The sequence below is a fragment of the Nothoprocta perdicaria genome, unplaced genomic scaffold, assembly GCF_003342845.1.
Source record: "Nothoprocta perdicaria isolate Ctin4 unplaced genomic scaffold, notPer1 scaffold_42, whole genome shotgun sequence".
In the NCBI taxonomy this organism is placed as follows: domain Eukaryota; kingdom Metazoa; phylum Chordata; class Aves; order Tinamiformes; family Tinamidae; genus Nothoprocta; species Nothoprocta perdicaria.
Genome location: NW_020455666.1, coordinates 779,304 through 797,778, shown reverse-complemented (window position 1 = coordinate 797,778; position 18,475 = coordinate 779,304). Strand labels below are relative to the sequence as shown.

Here is an 18,475-nt window from a genome sequence, read left to right as displayed (position 1 = left end):
CATCCCTAGGGAAGCTCCCTATGGAACCCCCCTCATCCCTAGGGAAGCTCCCTATGGAACCTCACTGCATCCCTAGAGAAGCTCCCTGTGGAACCTCCCTCATCCCTAGAGAAGCTCCCTATGGAACCCCCCTGCATCCTTAGGGAAGCTCCCTATGGAACCCCCCTCATCCCTAGGGAAGCTCCCTATGGATGTCACCTCCTCCAGGTGTCCCCAGGAGGTGACATCCAGGCCGTCACCTCCCGCCGGCGCCGCAGGATTCATCAGGAATCCAGCCTCTCCCAGCCGCTGCCCATCCGTCCCGCTGGGCTGCTAACRCAGACACGGCCAGGGCATCAAACAACTCATAAACCCCGAATCCTCCGTGGCAAATCCATTCTCCAGGGCGTGAGGCTCCTCCAAGGAGAGGCAGAGAGGAGAAAGACGTGAGATTTTCCAGCTCGAAGGAGGSCGGGAGGTGTTATTGATCCCGAGTCGCCGCAATCCGTTCGTTTACTCGCTTTCGCGTAAAGGATTCGCATCGCGGTCACCTTGATTTATTATCCGGTTTCTTTTTTTGTGAACCAGCCTCCCCGGACTGCGCGCCGGCCCGAATCCGCGGCAAGAAACCAGCGCCCTCGTCGCGGGCCACGCTCGCCCTGCTCGCAGGCAGAAAGCAAGGTGAAACTCGGGAAAACTGCCCTCCCTGAYGGAAAAGAGGGAATGGGCATCGTTTGACACCCTTGGAGAGGGCCCGGCGGGAAGAGCGCCYGGTTCCCCTCTCTCCAAGCAAGTCCCGGGCCAGTTTACAAGCCTAAAATAAAAGCTCGTGTTTGTATTGTGCCCTAGGTCCGAGGCTCCTCCTAATGCTTCTCTCTTGGCTGTTACACGTGTGAGATTTGCCTGGACTCGCCTCTCCCAAGGTGGAAGAAGAGAAATTATTTGTGAGCTGCGGCGAGCGGCAGCAATATCCCCTGCGGGAGCAGCGAGAGGGGAGCTTCTGGCGACGTTTTAATATGCGTCAGGCCACGCTCAGACGTCTCTCCTGCATTATTTAAGCGAAAGCCTCAGACCTCGCAGCTGGGAGGAGCTGCGCTGGTATCTAGGCCAGAGCGTGCTCCCGTTGGAGGCAAGTGTGACGGGATTTTAAGGGGTTTCGGTGCAGCGAAAAGTCGCGGCCCCAGCGTGCTCCGATGCTCCTGACAGCCCTTTGAAAGCTGCCACGGGCCCGGGAAGCCGCTGCTGCTTCAGGAACACGGAATTGTGTCCGTGTGCTGCTGCTTTGCGCCTCCCCAAGCCATTTGGAATAATCCAACCTGCTTTTTCCCCAGGGTTAGCGAGAGCAGCGCTCGGTGCCAAACCTACCTCGTCACCCCCTCGTCTTCGTGGCGAGCGCCAATACCCAGCACGGTGGGAGCAGCACCAGAGATGCTGCGTTTAATAAACTCAATGTCTTTCCACTCTAGGAAACCACGGGTCGTGTCCCAGCGTTGTGCTCCRGAGGAGATGGAGGAAGGGAAGCAGGAGTCGCCGAATTCCCTCGGGATGAACCCCTGTGCTGCCCACAGGAGCAGCGAGGCCTCCCGCTGGCACCGTGATGCAGGGCCGAGTTCCTCTCCCTCCAGGAGCAGCAACCAGGGGCGGAAAAGGAAATACTCGGCGTTCAGTGAGAGGAGTTTTTATTCGGATGTGCTCACTGCAACCCGCCCCAGCAACGTGGTAAGTGCCRGGAATGGGTCTTCTCCCAGCCAGGGCCCTTTCAGTTGGCAACGCCAGTGGTGAATGTGGCTTAACCCCAGGCTTTAGAGCACAAGCGCAGTCCTCACAAAGCAAAGCCATAAAGCTCCCCCTGATCACAGTCATGYTGCCATCCCCAGGGTCCCTTTTCATCACTGTCTTCACAGTGTCYGGGCTTGTGATGCCAGTTGCCAGGATGGGCACACGGTTGGCTTTGATTTTGCATTAGGCTCAACTTTCTGGATGTTGGTGCTTCTTTAAGCCTCTCCTAGCCCGTATTCACAGCTCCTCATTGCTCCTAAACTGGATCTCAGTGGCCCCCTTTAACCTCCTATGCTACAACTGACGTTACCTCTGACGTTCCCCCCTCAGGATGCGTTCCAGGACGTCTGTGCTGGCCCCCACGTGCACAAGGATTTGCTAAGACAGGCAGACCTCGAGCAGCACACGCCAAAAGGTAAATCGACCAAAAACAAACCTGCTGTGGCAACTCCTAAGGTCGCTGGTGTTGAGTGTGTTGGCAACTAGCTTGCCAGCTGCTGGCCACAGGCTGCTGAATTCRCTCTCTCCTCAGCGCCAGTGATGGTGCTGAACTGCTTGAAGGGCCCAGGAAGAGCAAATTGCCTTTACAAAGTGACAAAGTGACCTGCCCGGGTGGCAGTTGTGCTCCTTTTTATTTTTTTTCCCTGCTGGATATATCCYTTCTGCAGAGCTAAGGATGCACTGYGTCCMTCTCTGTCTCCAGGAGCTGGGTCCCACTGGCAAGCTGGGCCCTCTGTCAAGTGAGCACTGAATTTGGCCCTTGGGCACGTGTTTGGCCCTTTCTATATTATAATTGTGTATGGAGCCAGCAGTGCCCCCTTTCTGGGCATCAGGAGCAGTGAAATGGGGTCTGGAGGTGAATTCAGGACCTTGGTCCTCTCCCCCTTGCTCCCCTGCATCCGACTGCTCCCCAGAGCAACCTGTTGTGGATCAGGACAGCTCTGCGTTTCCCAAGCTGCTGGTTCCACCTGCTTACAACAGCTTGTTGGATCAGGGATGCTCAAAACATAGGCAGAGAGCGTAKTCAGAGGTCTCCCAGCCCTCACCCAGCCTGCTTGGGTATGGAGTAGAGGCTAGCAGAGCATGYGAGAGGATTTCAGCTTCAGAAAGAGATGGTAACTATATGTACATTACCTCCCTGTGCTTAGAAGTGACATTTATTTTCATGAGTGAGGAGGAATGACTGCATCCTCAAGTGAGTCTTGACAAGATAGACTTATCTCTAACACGTGGGGACAGATCTCTATTTATGAGCTGCTGCTTCTTCAAGGGGGAAGAAGGCATCAGGCTGGGAATGTAAATGCAAATGACACGCTAAGTATTGACATAAATAGTTGATAGTGCACAAAGTGCCATCATGMATAGTGCCATGGGTTGTGCAACAGCAGAGCGACAAAGCTGGAAGAGTTGTGCTCCCTGACAACAAAGATAAATCAGGACCATTCTGCAAAGATGCCAAGCAACAGAGAGATGGGTGAGGCTAAAGGAGCTGTAGGAAACCCTCTGCAGGTTATGGATTCCCCCATATTATCAGAAACTTAGAGCTTGGTATGGACAACGCAAMTGTTTATTATCATTTATTCCAAGCTGTGGCTCCTGAAGGAAGCTATCTCCTCCATCAGACAGCTACAAAGGTTGTGTGAGGACCATTTTAAGGGCTAGGGAATGACCTCCTAAAGCAGCCTTTTGGCACCAGCATCATCCTGAATCATCCCAAGCTTCAGCACCCTGACTGCAGGGGCACCAGTGGGGTGCACAGTGGTTCCTATGCATGGTTGCTCCTGGCTGTGCTCAACACCGCACAGCTGCTTCCCAATTAAGGGTCAGAAGCATTCCCAGCAGCGGGAAGGAGTGAGTTGGGAACCTGGCATCCACAATGCCCACTTCTAAGCCAGAACCTTAAGYTTCACCTCAGTTAAGTGTAGAAGTTGATCAAATGAAAACCTTTGACTCCACCAAAAATYGCATTTTGCCTCAGTGGTTAGCTCTGCTTCGGGAATAGTGGTCTTTTTTTTAATAAAACTTGCATGCATTTACTTAATTTAGGTTCAGTTTCAAATTCCCAGTTTGCTACTGTTTTCTKATTTGCAGCTAGCAATGATTTGTTTAGCAATCTAAACAGCTTGGTTTATTTATGGAGTAAACAACACGGTTTAATCTCAGCCAGTTCTGGAAACATACACTTTTTACCAAGTCCAAATTCCCAGTGAAGACATTTGGCCAAATCCTGGGATTGTTACCTGTTCCACTCAGCCCTTGCTGAGTGAAACCACTGCTGGAGGGAGTGGGAGGTTCTCCAGAGSAGGAACTGAGGAAAAGTTTGTCCCCAGTAAAGGGTGAACAGGGATTACAGAGCATAAAGGAGCTGGCTCTCCTGCAATGCTCATGAGCCTTTTATCTCTATTTTGACTGTGTTCTTCCCTACTGCAACTGAGTCCTGCTCTCACAAGAAGAATCTGGAAGACAGCAAGTTCTCCAGTATATAGGTATGTAAAGCAGGGTGATGCTTTTTCACTTCAGACCTCTGTTTTTATTTGTCTCTTCTCAGTCACRACTTTCAAGACACCCGAGGACATTGGAAGTTGCCTAGAGAAGCAAGTGATTGGACCGACCACCGAGATCCTCACCAAGTCAGATTTCCCACTGCAAGCATTTAAGCCCAAAGTGCAGATCCCCTTCCAAAGGCTTCCAGGGCAATGCCCTCGGAAGGTTGAGATAGAGAGGTAAGCAGCCAGAACATGAGTAGAAGCATCATTATGGAACAGACACAAGAGACCAGGGCATTCATTTTTGCTTTCAAGACATGGTATATCAAAAGCCTTTAGAAAAACATGGTCCTGTAAGGAGTTTATATCACCTCCGAGCCAACAGTCCTCCACTGTTGGATCCCATATGATCATAATTTTCTATGGCAAAGCTGCTCAGAAAGTTCCCATGTCTTCCAGACCCATGTCCCTTGCTGTTTCCCTGCTATGCCTTTGTGCACGACCAGCCAAGCTAACTGAATTGTTGATATGGAAGTTCCTGAAGTCAATCTGTGAAGTCTACAACACAACACAATGGTGCCAGGAGATGGGGGTTATAAGCACAGGAGTGATTAGGGGATCGTTAAGCAGTTACTTTCTCATCCAAATCAGGAGAAGACGGCTCTATCGCAGCCTTGACATCGCTCAGCTCTTATCCGATGAGGGGATAGACTCCAATGAACTGATGCCAAGACACCAGGAACCTGACACTATGCCAACTATCGAGGACAAGAGAGATCCTATCTTTCCTGTCTACCTCCCACTAAAGGTAGGAGAGTACATTTGTATTCTTTGTAAACTGTCTCAATGCTGACACCACAGGCTCTTTCTGAGAATCACAGGAAACTCAGAAGACATCAATATGGGGCTTGGACACTGAAGAATATCTAAAAGATGTGGAGCATCTGCAGGTGGCCCACATCTCCTATCACATCTAATAGCCCTTGAAGATGCTCCTCACTGTTTTCTGGGAGAAACTGCTTGAGTAAAGATCTGTGCAGCTTTTGCACCTCAACTGGTTTTCCTTCTTAGACTCCATTTAAGAGCTGTAGTTTAAGCTGTTCGCTAATTTCCTTATTACATTTAGTATCAGGGTATTTTCTTCTCTCTGAAACAAGACTTCTTTTCACTTACATCCTGATAGATATTACGTCCTTTTTAGATATTTGACAATGAAGAATACGATTGCCGAACTCCAGAAGAGTGGATCTTGCTAGGACTGGAGCCAGGATCTCACGAGAGAAAGCCAGTGCCTGGAAAAGCACTTTTACCTACAGATGATGTCCTGGGACATGGTAAAGCTTGAATAAAGAGCTGCTGAACTCTTCAGGAGTGAAGAGCTGCTGAACTCTTCCTCTCCTGGAGGAGAGGAGGCCCACTGAGCAGAAGGGAACATTTAGGTTTTGATGAATGCAGTTCTGATCAGCAGAAACACAATAGCTTAGCTCTGGAACAGGCTCAAGCAGTCAGAGCAAGAGACCAGGAATCTGGGCAACTGTCAGTCCTGCCCTGCATTTGACTGTTGCTAGTTTAAGTTGCGTTCTCTGACATTTCCCTATCAGTTTCTGTGACTGTCTTGACAGTACAGTCAAAACAGGGAATGGAGAAGCTGAGAAGATTCCAGGCATGAGATAAAAGAGAGGATGTAGGGGCATGCAAAAGCCAGGAATGGGGTATGGCTGAGAAGAGTGAGTGGGAGCACCTGAAGCAGGAGGTGGGAGGATGGCCCACATGAGTGAAAGAAGGGAAGTGGAGGGCACTGGTATGTGCAAAGAGCTGGAAATACTAWGATGCGAGACCCAAGTTCATTATTCAGCTGATCACTGCTGAAATTATCTAAGATTGATGGGCAGAGAATTTGATGAATTTGACTCTAGTCCTGCCTGTCTGATCAGGAAGCTCTATTTGCTGCAGCCCTCAGGAGAATGGACTAACCCTATTTTAATGCTTGATTCCTGTTTCCCTCAGAGGACCCCAAGAGTCAGAAGTTAATCTACAAGTGGACTGACGTTGGTGTTCTGGATTATGACAAGGAAACAAAGCTCTACCTGGTCCATAAAACAGATGAGAATGGGCTGGTGAGAGATGAAGAAGGGAGACCCATCCTCAACGGAGGAGTAACTCCAGAAGGTGGGTACCCAGAAAGACTTTCTGGAACCTGGTCTATACTCTGAGAGTCAGTCCATTACTCACACTGGTCCTAGGGGTATATGGAAGGGATGTCCATATACATGGACAGTTAAGAAGTCACTTAAACCCYCTCCCTGCATCATTCTTGACAGATGTGTTTAAGCTCTCCTGAAAAACCTTCCAGGAGAGAGAAGTCCAAACTTTGACAACCTATTTGAGGCCTTTCCTATGGAAATACTTTTCCTTTGTTTCTTGCCTTTCCTGCCTTCAAGAAAAGCTAAATGTTGGCCCTCCTGAACCAGTGCAAGGTACTGACAGCCTAAGATGAAGTACCCACCTTTTGAAAGGGACGGCAATGCTGCTAATTCCATGACACTGTTTCTTGCTGTCCTCAATCACACTTGCTCATTTTGGTCTCCAGTGTATCAGCCCAATTATACTGTGAGTCAACCAGCTGCTGTCAGCACTGCAAGCCATTCCGAGCGTTTTCTTTCCTGCAGACTCTCCTAAGCCTTACCTCCATTTCACAGGAAGAGCCCCGTTGCTGCCGTGTCAGTACTGGGTGTCACGAGTTTGCCTGTTGTTTCTGGCCGAAGATCCCCGGGTGTTTGCTCAACGGGTAGTCTCCGCTGACAGCTTGCGTAAGAAGACCCAGGCGCTGCTCCTTTACCACCTCTACGTGGACTGCATGCCCACAGATGGCCTGAACAGCATCAGTGAGGAGAGCCTGGGGAGGATGAGGCTGCTGGCTGTGCACACGCCCAACCTGAAGGAAGGGAAACGGTAGAGTGTCAAACTTCAGCACGTTGAAGCTCAGCCTACAGCTTGTTGACATTATAGGGCTTCACAGGGACACAGAATGGGTGGCAAGTGCAGGCAGATCTTGAGCATCCRACTCCTAGCCCAAGGGGTTCATCTGTTTTCAAGTCTGTGCATGACACCCTCTTCCCCGGAGCTTCACCAGATATAGGTAGGATGAGAACGCTGGTGACATATGTGCAGTATAGAAAACTCATCCAGCACTTCCAGATAAAGTAGATGCACTGCACATGCAGATCCCCGTGCAGCTCTTGCACCCAGAGTTGGGTGGCCCTCAACAGCAGACGTGTTGGACAGCACTGGCCTTGCTACCTATCCCTGCCTGCTCTGCTTTTGGCACTTCCATGAATACAGGGCAGTTTAATGCTGAGAGAGAGCTGTACACTTTCATTTACAGTGCCTAACAGCTTCCAGGACACAGACCAGGCATTTCTGAACTGATCTGCAGACYACCAGCTGTCTCCAGAGGTTGACAATTGTCTGCTGGTGACTGTTATCGCCACTAACAGCCACTAAAACAAATCAAATGGAGGTCTGCTTAGTGAACTAGCAAACAGAACAGGAGATCTGCACCTGGATACAAACAAGCATCCCCCAGACAGTGTCTTTTTGAAACACATTTCATATCAGGAAGGAGTTTTAAGAGTCCCTGGGCTGATGAATCATGAGCCATTGGTAGCATTCCYGGGAATGAGCCGTGACTGATTGCCCTGCTCAGAGACAGGAAGGTGTGAAGGGCTGGTCTGCCAGCCTGACCTGGAAAGAAAGTAATTGGTCTCTGTTTGTGAGCACAAATGTAGCAGGAAGAAAAGCACCTTGTCTGCTTGAGGTGAACGAGGACAACCTCACAAAGTCATCACAAAGAGCAAACATTCAGCACTTACATATCCTGGATCAGGAAACTGGTGACCTCCAGAAGCTCAGCASGACAGTTTGGGTGGACAGTCCAGGTTGTCTTCTTTTCTACAACAAGCAGACAAGCTTCCTCAGTTCTGGTTATTTCCCTTCCTCATTGTAATGCTTCCCCCCTCCAAAAAAAAAMCCCACTTCAAGAGATTTTACTTTGATCTAACAAAGCCCCTGAGAAGGCTGCAGTCCTAGTCCTGGGTCTCCACTCACCTCTCTCATTAAACCTCCAGTTGACAGCTTTGCTGGCTGCTCTGTCCTCCTAATGCCTTTGCTTGTGGCTAAGCTTCTGGGTCAGCTAATCTAGAAGTGATGGATAGGTGGATTTTTGGAGTAGAGGTACAGACACGCACTTCTGCTCAAGCCCTGTGGATTGTCATTGGTTCCATGTCCTTTTCACAGGGTATTAGACCGTCTGTGCCGCCTGGAGAAAGAAGTGAGGTTAGACTATGAACGTGCGATGAACAAGATCAGCTTTGACAAAGTTGTCCTTTCCAAACCTCAGACATTTTCTTATGTTACTCTGCCAGACAAAGATGAGGAGAAAGTGCCAGAGAAAGGTATGGARCATAAAGCAGTTTGGATTCTGCTGTGGCATAGGACTTGTATTTATGATAGAATTCATGCTTTGTTACAGAAACTCTCAGATCCACATTGATGATGAGGTCTCTTAATGGACCACAGCAGGAGATGATATGAGTTTTTGGAGTATGCCTGCTGGGTTTTAGGGTGTATTTGCATATTCAGGTTACCTCGGTGTAACACATTACCATCCATCAGCTGTAGTTGCAGCAGCTCTGCAAGTGCACCTTTAATGGCACCAAATGCAAGGCAGAGTGATTAGCATAACTGCTGTCCACTCTGTACCACGTTGGGGCTCACTGCCCATCATTTATTCTGCTCGGTTGTGCCAGAGCTCATGCATGAAAGAAGACCCAAACCCTTTTAGTAAAACGCCCAGAAAAAAAGGGGGGTTGTCCGCGCACTTCCCTCTTCTAAAAGTTGGGACATGAGTGGCCTCTTACCAGATGACCTGACTCTCAGGAGCCCTGAAGCCTTGGTGAGAAGCCCCTCAGGCCTCCTGTTATTTATCGTGGAAGTTTCATGAGCCACAGCCCTAGGAACATCAGGGACCAAGACCTCAGCCTCTGCTGGGGAAGATGCTGAATGTTTCAAAGAAGGCTCTCCAGCCATCTGCTGAAACTGCTTGCACATTAGCACAGAAGGAGAGTCTGTCTCATGTTGCAGGCAATAACACATTCTTTTATCTGGTGCCAGGGCTCATCTACATCCCAGACTATCCTTTTAATGAGCAACAAGCACGCTTCAGTTTTGTCTCGCTCCTGACCAGGCCAGAAGTCCTCCTTGCCCTTACACAGGTGCAAGATGAATGCAACAAGGCAGTCGTCATGTCTCTGTTCCACTCAACTTTAGCCAAGCAGGTCCGCCTGGAGGAGTTTGAGCAGATACAGACCCAGACCTTCACTCAGGTGAGAAGAGAAAATCGTGGGGATGGGGTCAGACACATGGGGCAGCCAACACAGGACTCTCTACATGCATCAGACAGACTCAAAAGCTGCTGATTGACTAAAAGTGGATGAACTTTCAAAGGAGATATTGTAGCCGAGGGAGGAATTTGCATTGTAAACCGTTAAATTTATTGGGAACTGGAGAGAATGGGCCGAGGAAGCCATAGCCTCTCAGTCAGCATCAGCCAGTGCCAGCCATGCTCTTAGTCATCCTTTAGACAAGTGGTCACATAGCTASACATCCCCTTTTTCCCTTCTTTCTCCCCACTCGGATTACAGTCCTGGCTGACACCCTCACGTTTCCCTTTCATTTGTTTCTTCCCCATTCCTTTTAGCTGCCAGGCACAAGAGCTTTGATTTTTTCCAAAGCACTCATGAGGTTAATGCTTTCCTCCACTCTAAACAACTGTTCTTTATGGATCTAATTAGACTACTCTGCTTCTAAATGCCAATGAACAGATTAGGAAGAAAATTGTAATTCTGTGGAAACTTCCACCAGAAGACTTTCACGCCACCTAAATGACACTGGATATGGCCCCACAGAGCACCTATATGACCTACCCAGAGCTGTGCAGTACATCAGTGGCCTAGGGCATATGCTGGTCCTTCCCAGTCCCACGCTGTTTCAGCAAGGAAGCGTTGTCATCTGCTCCGGGGCTGAGGTTTTAGTGTTGCACACAAATAGCAGCTGCCTGTGGAACAAAAGTGACACTTGGTGGTATTATTTTAATGACTTAAAACACCGCAGGCTGTTGCTGCCCTGCACTTCTTCCCCTCCCTTGTCAAGGGAGGACAATATTCTGTCCTTCGCCTTGCTCATCACACTGTCTCCAGAACCTCTTCTGAGGAACCCTGACCCAGGCAGCTTCTGAGATACTGTTCTATACAAGAGAAAGCATAAAGGAACAACTGTGATAAAAAGAAATAATAGAGCTCAGCTGCTTTTCAGCATCCGCTTGCTCTCTGCGGTACTTTTGTCACTGGAGATGYATGGCCAGACTCAGGGGCCATGTGGGTGTGCATGGATTTGAGGGCTATTCTTTAGCTGCCACCACTCTGAGAATATCCCCCCTTTTTTCCCACAGCAGAGAGAAGTCCAGCATTCCCAGCTGGCAGCTAACCCTGGCCCTGCTGCTTTTCCACCAGCTCTTGCAGGGTTACACAGCTCGCTTTGTTTCTTTGCCCTAGGTTCAGATGTTTCTCAAGGATACTTGGATCAATACTCTAAAGATTGCAATAAAAAGCTCCCTGAGAGATATAGGCAAAGGCTGGTACAACCTGGAACGGAGCAACAGCTATATCTACGAGATGTCCAAGCTGCATAAGCTGATGAACCGCATCAAATTCAACCTGCAGGACTCCGTGCGCTCTTTGGTCCAGGATTCGCTCGTCAGCTTCACCCAGCTTCTACTGGATGCTTGCCACGGTGTCCTGAATTGCTCAGAGGACATGGAATGGGGGGACGATCTCATCAACAGCCCATACAAGTAAGGAGGGGAGAGAAAAGGACCAAGAGTGGAAAGAGCAGAGAAGTGAAGTGCCCTTTTCTTTCTAACTACCATCTTTGCAAGCAAGCTTTGCACTGGATGAGGACTGCAGGTTGGGCTGTTCCCCCCATCACCACCACCTGACCCTGCCCTTCCAAACATGGAGCTGGCTGCTCTGTTAGGGCAGATTTCAAGGTGCTCTCTCTGTGGTATGAGTTAGCCAACAGAACCAAGGTCTGCCTCTTAGATATACTGTTCTTAAGACAGGCAAATGAATGCTTCCAACACTCTTGAGGAAGCCTGCAGGTATGGACTAGCTTCTTTTKGGAGCCCAGGAGACTTTATGACTAGTTAATTCCATTCTTGAATTAAGACTCAGGAGCAGAATCTGTCCTGGGATCTCTAAAGGATACCAAATTCAGATAGTCAGYGTTCCTGGATTTTTTTTCCCCTTTGAGAATTACTGAACTTCATAGTATCAAAAAGGAAGCTTTAGATAGTAAAAGCGGGAAGAAAAAGAAAGTCTATTTTCTCAAAAAGCTACTCTCTTGTTCCTCATCTCTTCCCACTGCAGACCTCGAAAGAATCCACTCTTTGTGGTGGACCTGGTGCTAGACAGCAACGGTGTTCACTTCAGCACGCCCATGGAGAACTTTGAGAAGTCCCTCATTTCTCTGTTCAATAAGGGAATCCTGGCGACCCACACTATCCCACAGCTGGAGAAGGTGAGTTACTCTGTATAAGCAGTGACATAGCTGTGTAAATCTCTTCAGTACAACGTGCCTTGACTTAGATGTCTCACCTTGGGGTGACTCCATGGAGAACAGCTGAAGTTTCTTCCCAAGCAGAACAGCACGGTTAGCTCTGCTAGCCCTAAAAGACCTTTCCTCTTGTGCTCTTACAGTATGTATTGGAGAACATCGTTATCACGGGCACACCCTTGCTGGAATCAGTGGACCTGCAAGAACCAGCAGTGGAAAAACTACGCCAAACTATACAATTTGCCATGGAAAAGGCACTAATCCCCCTGCAAGCCTATGCCAGGAAATACGAGAAATTTTTGGAACTCAATAACAATGACATCCACTTCTTCGTGAAGTAAGTGGCATCCAACAGAGACAAGAGTATGAGGCATCCAACAAGAATATGAGATCTGTTCCAAGCTCAGGAGCATAGGTGACATTCCTCGGATGTCTCCGGGGACAGGCATGGGAGACAGCCTCTGGCTGTGGGCAGCAGCCCAGGCTTTTAATAGAAATTAGTGGTAGCAGTGAGAATTTCTTCCTGACAGCACCCACACCCATGTCATATTTGCAAGCTTAACTGGACATTTTACTGTCCATAAAAATGACTCATTGTGTTTGAATGATTCAAGTCATTCCCTTCCCTTTCTCCCTGTAACATTCCCCAGGTCCTCACCAGTCCCGGGTCTTCTTCTCCACCTGTCTTCTGTCACTGGAGGGTTTATCTAGTCCTCTACGTGGGTACAGCTGCATTGAGGCAGTTATGGGCAACCTGGCTTCTGCTTGGACATGGTAGCAGCTACTATAGCTGTCTTTGCCACTATAGCTCCCCATGCTATGTTGAAGCTAACACTCCTCGCTTTACTGCAACCCAAACCCTCTTCATTTCTTATGTAATAATTATCTGTGGTTGTAAATCCTCAAAGATATTGGCAGCTGCTCACTATGTTTGCAAAAAGTCGTATTCATGGGAACAGATGTGTGTTTCTCATCACAGTAAACAGATTCATACSTTAATTTTATCTCTTGGTCTTTTGAATGGGCTTGGGGGGCCACCCTATGAATAGTTTAGATGTTAAAATAATCTTAAGGTCACCTTGGTGTTTTTATTTCCAGGGACTACGAAGAGCAATGTCCATCTGCCCAGGAGATACGGAAGATAGTAATCACACATTTGTCTGAAAAAGAGAACGTGGATAACACCTTACCCAGCTCCATTGTCATTGGTCCCTTCCACATCATCACAGAAGGTGTTAARCAAAATCTCTCCAAAAAATACAAAGCCCTTGCCACTTCCATATTGGACATTCTGGCYAAAAACCTCCATTTGCAAGTGGAGAATGTAAGTTGCCTGGTTCAGGAGCCTGTCTCGCTTTTTGGCCTTCTGCTGTTYTTGTGAAACGGCCAGAAGACATTTTGGGGATTGACAAAAGACAATTGAAGGTGCATTAATGAGGACGTGTTATAGATGACATTGGAGCGTTAAGACAAAAGAGGTGAAATATGCAGAATCAACCAAATAATGTATGAAGTGAATTTAATAAATGATGTCCCTGGAAGCTCTATGTTTTGAGATAGGAGCCTTTAAGACTCCACTGTCTCAATAAAATACGTTGTAGATTCAAAAGATCAGCCTACTAGACAACAGGAAGTTCCTTCTGATTCCTCTCATGATCTCTACAATACACAATGCTCTGGCAGGTACAATTGTTGGTAATTAAGTTGTTTTCATCATTTCAACTACTGCGGTCCTCATTCCATCTGAACTCAAACGAAATGGGTGGAAAAAGATTGAGAGGGAAGAACAAAAAGTAGCAACACTGGGTACTCATCCCTATAGCCCATCTTTGGTGTGGGATGTATGGATCCTACCTGATTTTCCAGTTTGTCTCCTAGCAATTAATTACTTGATTTTAAGAGGTGTTGGTTGACTTTTGGCTGGCATCATGAGCTCAGCATCATGGAAATTTTGGCTGTGGCTTGTTGAGGGAAGGTCAGTCCTCATCTGGATGAGCTGCATGTTGAAGGTACATCCCTGCAGTGATGTCTGTTGGTTGTCCTGCAGATCTGCGAGGCGTACAAAGCCACCAGCTGGAAAATGCACGAGAAGCCCAACAGCATCGAGGAGCTGGCCGAGCTGCGAGAGTGGATGAAGGGAGTCCCCGAGCAGCTGAGCGTGCAGGAGGTAGGACACTCTCCTGAGGGACAAGGGACACCAAGGAAGCAGGGGAGTAAACATGATGGTGCAACGTACGGAGTCTCAGAAACACAACTCCATTTACATGTCTACGTCCACTGGGCCATACAAGCCCTAGCTATCAGATTTAAAGAACACATCASCACAAATCCTAATATGTAAAACAGAATAGCAGTTAAAAACGTTGCCTGACAATATGACAGTGTGATCATGCATACAGCAAGGGCTGGGAACTCCACTCCCTCTGTTCATATAGCAGAGGAGCAGCCTAAAGCACATTGAGCGCGTGACTAACACCCTTCAAAGGCATCGCATGAAAACGAGGTATACTGCAGAGAGTTGTGAGCAGCACAGGCTGAAGGTGTCTCTTTTATASCCCTTTCTGTCACCCCGTGCAGGAACTGATCAAGGAAGTCATGGCAGATTACGAGGTCATGGAGGAATTCCTTTACAACCTCACCCAACAGGATTTCACCGCAAAGTGAGCACGAGGCGTTTCTCCCACTGCCAAAATGGGACCCTTTTCAGCAATTACCACTCTTAGCACTTCAGGGGCTGATATGTCTGTCTATCAAGGGCTCCAGCAGAACGTTAAAGTGCCTCTCAGGCTAGATGAGCACTGAACTCCTAAAACGAAGCTTATAGAGAAGCATGGATTCATGCTGTCTTCTGGCCTAGGGCAAGGCAAACTGGTAGCTATTAACCTCTTTAACATACCAAAGCTTTGCTTTTTTTTCCCCTTCTCTCAGAGACATCATTTGCAAGGTCTCTAAGTGCACAGTTTAGTCTGTCTGAAACTTTATGGCCACATCCAAAGCAGGAATACTCCCAGGGTTCACTGAGGATTAGGAAGAAATGTAATGGCTCGTTGTCACTGCATTTCTTTCTCCTCRTAGTTATCCTTGGCTATGTTATTCAGATGCCACTGTTGCACAGTCAACCCAAAACTCACACCTTTTGAGCTTCAAAGTCAGCTCATCCCTGGAAGCTGGGAAGCTCATGGAAACTCGTCCATGCTCTCGCATGACACGGATGCAGTGTGCTCCTGAAACTGGAAACACGGGATGCACCGTGCCAAGAAAATTCAGCAACTGCAGATAATAAGCTCAGCTCCAAGGCAGCTTAGCACAGGTGTAGCAGTGTTCCCGCTAGCCAAGTCTGGCACATGTGGAATTAGTAGATTGGTGCATCCCGAGTTCCTGGAAAGGATGTGGCTGTGAGGAAATGCTGCAAAGCAGCAGCAAAGCTTGCAGCTGCCATTGCACACAAAGTAAAAAGTCCTAACAGAGCCATAAATTGGCTGCTGCTGAGCAAGGACCACAAAGCCATCCCTGTCATGAGCCCGTGTGCGCATTGCACTCCCCAGTGCATTCTGCAGATGCTCCATTACCCAAGACTTGCCTTTATCTGGGATATCCTGGCCACTCACTGCCCCTCTTAACAGGGGACTGGCTTTCTCAGGAGCCCTGTAAAGCCACAGACCAGGACTCTGACCCCGTTTTGTTCTGTTTCTTGCGAGTGCATTCAGAGACACGCAGTCCCTCTGGGTGCTTACCATTATTTTGCTGTCTCCTGGCTTTTCAGCAGCAWCCTGGGTTTCTTCCTTGTTTAAAAGGCCTCCTGCCTCTCCTGAGCCTTCTGTAAGTGAATAGCCAAGTCACAAAGACAGCATATCAGCAAGAAAAGCTGGGGAAAAAAGCATGCTTTGTTGAAAACACACGTGTTTCTGTTGGTGTTAAGCTTGCTTGGTGGTGGGGGCTGGTTTTCTCATTCTGTTATTTTCAGCATTTCAAGCACGTGCCCCAAATGCTTCTCCCTTTTTTTCCTTTTCCTCCTCATTTTCCTTCTATGTTATATCATGTGAGCGCAGGTGGGCTGCAAGTTACTGGCCCCTGAAAATAATTATGCAAACCAAGGCCATTCAGCTCCAGCACCTGGAAGAGGAGGAGAAATTTCGCAAGATCCAGCTCATGGATCAAAACAACTTCCAAGAGAGGCTGGAGGCCATGCAGGTATTMAGCCACTGGGAATAGACTGCCCAAAAAGCAGGTTTGGAAGCTCTTGTGGTCAGCCAGGTGGGAAACCACAAGATGAGATTTTAGYGCTTTTAGGCCAATACAGTATTAGACAAAAAAAAAAGTCCCTCTACTTTTTTATTGGAAATTGGGTTTTTGATTAAGAGCTTCATTTTTGTTCGAAAGCCAACATTTCATAGAAAATATTGATTTTTCACAGGAAAGATACCCACCAAGATGCAACAGCGTTCTCATTCTGAAAGCAGCAGTCTGGGTGCCTCGTGCACCTCCTTTTATTTCTCCTGTGTACTCAGCTCCCCACAGAGCATCTACCACAGTGGGCTGCTGTTGAAGGAGAAAATGTTGCGTTCAGTCGGGGAACACACTTTGTGGAAAGGATCCTGAATTTAGAGCAGAATTTTGGAGCTGAGATACCTCTGTTTTTCACCAAAACACTYGGCAAGCTACTTTTCAACAGAAGCTTTTACCTCTGGAAAACATGCCCTCTCRGAAAGGCTGTAATCTCAGAAGTACCCTCCCAAAATGATAACACCCCAATATCGTACTCTTACAGATAAAACACCAAGTGATTAGAGAAGCTCTGGAYATGCTGTCGTTAAGTAGTTCTTGGAAGTAGGCTGAATTACCTGGTAGAGCTATGATTGCCATTTCACAGATTCTGTAACAGCCAATATTATAGTTCAGCAGCAAGCAAGTTGGACAGATGTATTCATCTCGCTCCTTGGTGGCCGACAATTGGTCACCAAGACAAAAAGCAGCAGCCAGCTCTTACAGTTGCACTTTCAGCTCCCTAACCTGTGGTTATTGCCTCTCCTCTTCCTTTGTGGTCTAAACAGAAGTAGAAAAYGAGAGGTAAAAACATGAGCTTAAATATCTTACCTCTGAGCATAGCATGAAGCATACCAAGAAGTTGTGATGTTCCTGAGGCTGCAGTCAACCTCAGAGCCACATCTCATGCCTGCCTTTTCTCTTCCAGCTGAGCGTGGGTGGGTTTTCCATCCAGGTGGATGTTACCCGAGCTCATGAGTTGGCTAACGAGGCAAGGCGGATCAGAAAGCAGCAGAAGGAGCTTCAGAATTTGGCTATTCTCTACAACAACAGGGAGAGGATCTTTGGGATGCCAGTGACGAATGTAAGTGTCAAATCCTGTCTSCTACAGTGTCTGCTGCAGGAGCGTAGTCTTCGTTGGACCTTCTAGGTGTTATGTAGCACAAATAACGAGTCGTGATTCCCCAGGGGGGAACAGTAATTCCACACAGCACTAAATATTAGAGATAAAGGCATTTCTTCCCTTTTCCACTCTCTTTTGGTTTATCTAATAGTGACCAGAGAGGCTTTGCAGTCCCTTAGGGTGACCGTGCTGCTCAGGCACTCCACTGCCCTGCAGAAGAGCAGCTCCCAAAGGAGTGTGAAAGCTGTCCATGGACCTGAGAGGGTTACTTCTCTGAGAGACATCAGGGGTACATATCAAATTGAGTGATGCTAACGACCAGGACTTGGACGGGGAAGGTCTTAAAATATTGGTTAAGATGCATCAATTTCTGTAAGGCTCCTTCTGCAGTTACGTAGACATGATCAGCTACGATTGCACAGCGGTGCAGGCAGCTGGCCAGGCTCACAGCAGAGCACATTCCTCTAAGGAAATCCTTTAGATTTGAAAACACTAATTTTCCCTGACCTGGAGATGCAACACCCAGCTCTGCTCGTCATTGCCTTGGCATCCACACTGTGGTCCTAGGCCTGCATGAGGAGAAACGGATGCTTTCTCCTCAAAACACATGTGTTTTCTCATTTTTTGCTTGAGATTCCCAAAGAAATTATTGCCYTTTTTTGTCTTTTTGACATGAAAACCATCATCCAGAATAGCATACACTTGTTGCTCATACTAGCTTTTTCTGTCTTCCCAAAGTACAGTCGGTTGTCCAGGATGGTTAAGGAATTCCAGCCCTACTACGATCTCTGGACGACCGTGTCAGACTGGATGCGCTGGTATGACAGCTGGATGAACGACCCCCTCACCGAAATTGATGCTGAGCAGCTAGAAAAGAACGTCAATGAATCTTTTAAGACGATGCACAGATGTGTGAGGCAGTTCAAGGATTCGCCAGGTAGCTCTGCTGTCTGGGGAGAGGAAGCTGGTGCAACACCAGCATACTGATGCGAGCAATGTCACAGACAGCTCAGATCAAGGATTGTCAGGCTGTCATATCGTCGAGCTGTGTGTATTAGAGGCAGCTGAAAATACACTAGCAAAGTTCTGCTCCACGGAGAATATTTTTAAGTGGCTGCTCAAATTGGGCAGCAAATGAACTTGCATGTAGGTCTTCCCTCTGCTGTTCTCTTGG

The 18,475-nt window shown here is 47.9% G+C and overlaps 1 protein-coding gene across 1 annotated transcript in view; it reads left to right on the top strand.

Moving 5' to 3' along the window:
- The first annotated feature begins 1,485 nt into the window (after positions 1–1,485).
- Positions 1,486–18,475, top strand: part of DNAH1 (dynein axonemal heavy chain 1) — a 60,917-nt gene continuing 43,927 nt past the window's right edge. The window contains exons 1-18 of the mRNA XM_026046116.1: positions 1,486–1,698; positions 2,089–2,173; positions 4,307–4,481; positions 4,896–5,052; positions 5,446–5,578; positions 6,252–6,413; positions 6,944–7,196; positions 8,541–8,698; positions 9,417–9,628; positions 10,856–11,154; positions 11,729–11,879; positions 12,059–12,252; positions 13,014–13,239; positions 13,963–14,082; positions 14,493–14,575; positions 15,965–16,106; positions 17,107–17,262; positions 18,040–18,238. Of these exons, the coding sequence (XP_025901901.1) occupies positions 1,486–1,698; positions 2,089–2,173; positions 4,307–4,481; positions 4,896–5,052; positions 5,446–5,578; positions 6,252–6,413; positions 6,944–7,196; positions 8,541–8,698; positions 9,417–9,628; positions 10,856–11,154; positions 11,729–11,879; positions 12,059–12,252; positions 13,014–13,239; positions 13,963–14,082; positions 14,493–14,575; positions 15,965–16,106; positions 17,107–17,262; positions 18,040–18,238 (3,118 nt within the window). The remainder of the gene's footprint in view (positions 1,699–2,088; positions 2,174–4,306; positions 4,482–4,895; positions 5,053–5,445; positions 5,579–6,251; positions 6,414–6,943; positions 7,197–8,540; positions 8,699–9,416; positions 9,629–10,855; positions 11,155–11,728; positions 11,880–12,058; positions 12,253–13,013; positions 13,240–13,962; positions 14,083–14,492; positions 14,576–15,964; positions 16,107–17,106; positions 17,263–18,039; positions 18,239–18,475) is intronic.